The 4935-nt window shown below is 41.4% G+C and overlaps 1 protein-coding gene across 1 annotated transcript; it reads right to left on the bottom strand.

The window, feature by feature from the left end:
* Positions 1–766: 766 nt before the first annotated feature.
* Positions 767–4029, bottom strand: LOC109705154 (putative disease resistance protein RGA3). Its single transcript, XM_020225904.1, has one exon. The coding sequence runs from the start codon at positions 3965–3967 to the stop codon at positions 767–769; it is 3201 nt and encodes a 1066-aa protein (XP_020081493.1). The 5' UTR covers positions 3968–4029.
* Between the last annotated feature and the right edge of the window lie 906 nt (positions 4030–4935).

Below are 4935 nucleotides of genomic sequence, written 5' to 3'. Positions count from 1 at the left end.
TAATAGAACTGAAAGGATCAATTGAAGGATCTGACTTTTGATCAGTTGATTGCCTGATCAAATGTACTTATTTTCAGCATGAGCAAATAGAATGCATGCACTCACACAATAAATGGCTTTTGTAAATCAAAAGAATATTTATACATTCCACACTATGATATTTCTACAATTGAGTTAAGATAAGGTGAAACGTGCAAAATTTATTACAAACTATAAATCATTTTGAGTTGACTATCTATTCTTTAAAAATTTTGATTTTAGTATTTAATTTATCAATTTATTTGATTTGAGTAAGTCAACGGTGTTTTAACTTCAAAATTGGAATGCATCGTTTATCTTTACGGGTTTAGTCAATATATACTTCATGTAATTTTTGCAACTATAAATTTATTGAAGTAACCAATTAACTTAAATTTTGAATTTAAAATGTTGTTGACTAAGTCAAAATAAATATATTGAAAGATTTGATAGTAAAATCAAAATTTTAAAAGATTGGATAGCTGACTCAAAATGATCCATAGTTCAAATAAGTTCTAGATAATTTTATCTTAAGATAATAAAATTCACTTAAAAGGCAGACTGAAGGGAATTTTAGAATAATGGAAATGAAGCACCATTATTGAAGCAGAATTTTTATTGAGAAGAACAACCAAAGCTCCTTGGAATTGAGACAATACCAACATAACAGTTTGAAGTACAAAACATCTAATCGATAAAGAAAAGAAACAAAATGAGAAGAGTAGGAAAGTTTTTGCCGATGTTACTTTCATTGATTGGTTCGATAGCACCCAGTTTGCTTGGTATATTCCAGATATGCTGATCTATCTTTGGTGTAGGCGCGGACATGAGAAAAGCACTCGATGATGGGCCAGTCATGCCCTCCCTTGAGGCATCTCTGAATTACGGCGACACTGCAGCGAATCACAAGTTGGAGGTTTTTGTCGTGAAGATGCGCCCGTTGCTGGACCAGTCTCAACAACCATTCTGGGAGGGATTCCATAGAATAATCTTGCAACTCTAGGTGTTGTAGTGCAGCCAAATTATGGACGCACTTTAGAGCCGGAGTGCCGCAAATGGTGAGCTTCTTTAGTGCAGGAAGATTTGAAATCCTTTCCATGCAGCCATTCTTTATGATTATAAGTTCAGTTATGAACAGGAAGTCCTCAATTACGCTTAGGCTATGAGCTCGTTCAACTTTCAAATTCTGGAGTGCTCTGAGTTGCTGCAAACCTTTTGGAAGTGCTCGAAGTTTTGGGCAATCTATTACACACAATACCTCCAGACGAGGCATAACTCGCAGCGAGCGAGATGATGAGTTTCCTGTTTCACTGCCAACTAAGGACCATTCTTCCCAATTAGGCATGTTTACCATATTAAGAAATTCAAGCTTAGGAAAGGCTGTTGCTGCGTGCACCCCGTCACCTACCCCAATACCGAGTAATTCTGGACCAATAGTTACAATCGCAAAAGCATTTTCGATTCCGAGATACCACAGATGTGGCAACTGGCCTAGAGGTGGAAGTTGTAGGCATAGTGGCAAACCTTTGAAATTCACAGATGTTAGATAAGGAAGATAAGTACCCAAAGATGACGACAGCATCCAACTCAGAATATGCCGACCATAAAAGTTGTGGATCCATAATCGTTCTAAACAAGTTGGAGGGTGCAATTTCTCAAAGATATCTTCAATCTTACTGATCTCCTCCTCTGTGTATGGCAGCACTTTTTCCCTCTTTTTCTGTGGTCTACATAATATAATTAGTTCTTTTAGGAAGGCTTTTCCTTCAAGTACAGAAGCCGTATTCCTTGGATGAGTTACTGTCGGCGGTTGAACTATCAGGTCATCCGCGGAGTGCACAGAATTTGCGTTCCGTTTTCCCCCCAAGATAGATAATTTGAGCCACCTTAGTTGGCCAAGTGATTTCAATTCTTCCAAGTCCCAACTGTTTCGTTCGGTATTGCAACTAACATCTGCGTTAATAACGAATCCATCGAGGTCATTGAGCAGTTGCAGTCTCCCTATTCCTTCAGGGACACATCTCAAAGGGGTACGTGAAAGGCCAAGCCGTCTAAGACTGCATAAGCGAGTGATGCTCCTTGGAAGTGTGTTCAAAAATTTGCAATGTCGTAGGTTTAAAGTCTGCAAATTTTTTAGGAATCCAATAGAGTCTGGCAGATTGGATATGTTAGTGCGATTAAGATCTAGCAATCGGAGGTGTATTAGATTTCCCACACTATCAGGAACGCATTCTATCCCTTTTCCATTAAGAATTAAAACTTGGAGGTATGGAACTCTAGAGAAAAGATTGCGCTCAATTCTAGGTGGACTCTTAATTAGTAGTAAAGTGCTCAAGCGTAGCTGCTCAGTTTCCGGACCAGGGATTGTAACAATCTCTCCGCTCCCAGCAATTGACAAGCGGCGAAGCTTTGAGATTGCAGTAGCATCCAAGGACTGTGGGTCTCCATAGTAACTTTCATCTCGTGACAAATATTGACTGAGAGATCTCAAGAGATCGTGTACTTTGCACCTGCTCTTATCCACATGACGAGGATCAGGTTGTAGTAGACTCCTACGTATTAGCTCGAAGTAGTATTGCTCGGCCAACTCTTCCATTGTTAAACCTTCTTCTTGCTTGACAAACCCCTCTGCCACCCACATCCTGCGAAGATCCCAAATGCGGTGTACATCATCCTCAAGGTAAAGGCATAACGAAAGAAAGCATTGCTTCAGATGAAGCGGCAAATCATCGTAACTTAAGTAGAGAGCACCTGTGAATTCCTTAGGAAGCTCACTCATAGACCAAGCATTGCTTTTGAGAACTTTCTCCCACTCTTTTCTGCTTTTCTCCTTGGTGGTTAAGACACCGGCAATCACTTTGATAGCAAGGGGAAGACCGCCGCATTTGTTAACAATTTGAACCCCCACACTTCTCAAACTTTGCGCATCTTCTCCTTCTTCTTCTAGATAGGTTTTCTTGCAAAGCAACTCCCAGCCTGAGGCAACAGACATTTTCTCCACCCGGTGAATGTGTTTCGCACCCATTCTCATCGCAACGTTCTGGTCTCTCGTGGTCACCAGAACACATCCTCTAGCTGCTCCATTTTGTAGCGGGTTTCGGAGTAAATCGGTCCATACGTTCGATCGCCATACGTCGTCCAGCACAAGAAAGATTCTCCTCCCTCCAAGTGTCCGGCTGAGAATAGGGAGCAGTTCCAAAACCCGTTCGGCACTTCCGTGGCTGCCTCCTGCTTTTCGAGTGATCTCCTGTAGCAGTTGAACAGCTGAATATTTTTGGGAGACGCAAATCCAAATTCTCACCTGGAAGTTCTCACGGATTCTAGGATTGTTGTCCACCTTCTGAGCTAGCGTGGTCTTGCCGATCCCTCCCATGCCTGCTACAGCAATCACTTGAAAATTCCGTCGGTTGTTCGCGACTATCATCTCGACCAATACGTCGGTAGCATCTTCGATCTCTCTCCCAACGACGTCGGCTTCCATGATCTCACAAGTCTCGCGCGTGGACGACATGCTCGCCACTCGACCCACCGTCGCATTTACCGACTCAAGATTAAAGATCCACTGGTCCTTCGCAACCGCATCGATTCTATTGTTGAGGTCTCTAATTCTCTCGGCTAAGTTGTGACGAACTCGAATGGAGTTGAAGAAAGAGAATATAGGAAGGCAGCAGAGAATCGACAGAACTGATGAAGATGCGGACGGCAGCTCATACCTGAGTTCGTCAAAGACATCGTTCGCTTCATGCAAGATACTTTGCAGCTCATTCAACCAAGCGGCATCTTCGGTCCTCTCCCGCTCTACTTTCTTCAGTGCGCCGTCGATCCGCTTCATCCTCCTCTGCAGCTTCCGGAGCTCTTCCTTCACTCCGAGAATCATCGCCACCTCATCCTGGATTAAAGCAGCGAGCTTCTCTGAGCAGTTTCCGAAAAGAGCGTCCAGCGTCGCCATTTGGGTGATGGTGCTCGATCAAATTCTTCTTGCTTTGCAAAATGTTTCGAGTTCAGCTATGGCCAGAGATCTATTCTGCTGCTCTTGATTCAGAAGAAGATAGGGCTTTGGGTTGACTCATACCATGTTATTTTATCAGCAATGACAGAGACAATTGATGTGACCTTCCAACGAACGAAAAATTCTAGAATGCAACGGTTATATTAGTAACGTGGCGTAACAAATCAATCAAATTAATCCTTTTAAGAATATATGTCCCATCATGATTGTAAAAAAGTATTTTTATTGTACTTTTGTTTGAAAAGAAGGAATGTGATTGGCTTGTTATTAATGACGTGGTGTAAGTGTGACAGTGTAGAATTCCTCCCAACGAACAGCTCTGTCAGTTGAAAACAATAGCATGTGCAGCCAAATTAATAAGTACATCTTTGCACGTTACACGCCATCCTGAGGTTTAAAGAATATTTTAATACTTTCTACATTAATGCTAGTTCGATTATCAACTTTGTATTATATTCCTACAACTTTACTAATAGAGAAGTCACATTTTCTTTATAAATCCTATCATTTTTTTTTTCTAAAAATTAAAAAAAGTTAGTAAATTCTACAAGGGCTTTTTTTACAAATAGCCCCCTTACAAATTTTTTTTTTAAAATTGGCCCTGTCAAAAATTTATTTGCAAAAATGGCCCTGGCCCCGCCACGCAAGCGCCACGTCAGCGCCACGCGGGCGGGGCTGGGCCAGATGGTTAAGTTGAACACGGTGAATCATTCACCGTGTTCAATACAAAGTTTTTGTATTGGACACGGTGAATGATTCACCGTGTCCAATACAAAATAGCTAAGATCGAAATATTTGTATTGGACACGGTGAACCATTCACCGTGTCCAATACAAATAATTGGACACGGTGAATGGTTCACCGTGTCTAATACAAATACCTCCAACTTAGCCATTGTTGGGGTATTT

The sequence above is a fragment of the Ananas comosus genome, unplaced genomic scaffold (assembly GCF_001540865.1).
Source record: "Ananas comosus cultivar F153 unplaced genomic scaffold, ASM154086v1, whole genome shotgun sequence".
In the NCBI taxonomy this organism is placed as follows: domain Eukaryota; kingdom Viridiplantae; phylum Streptophyta; class Magnoliopsida; order Poales; family Bromeliaceae; genus Ananas; species Ananas comosus.
The sequence above is the reverse complement of the archived record's forward strand: the minus strand, read 5'-3'. Positions and strand labels throughout refer to the sequence as shown.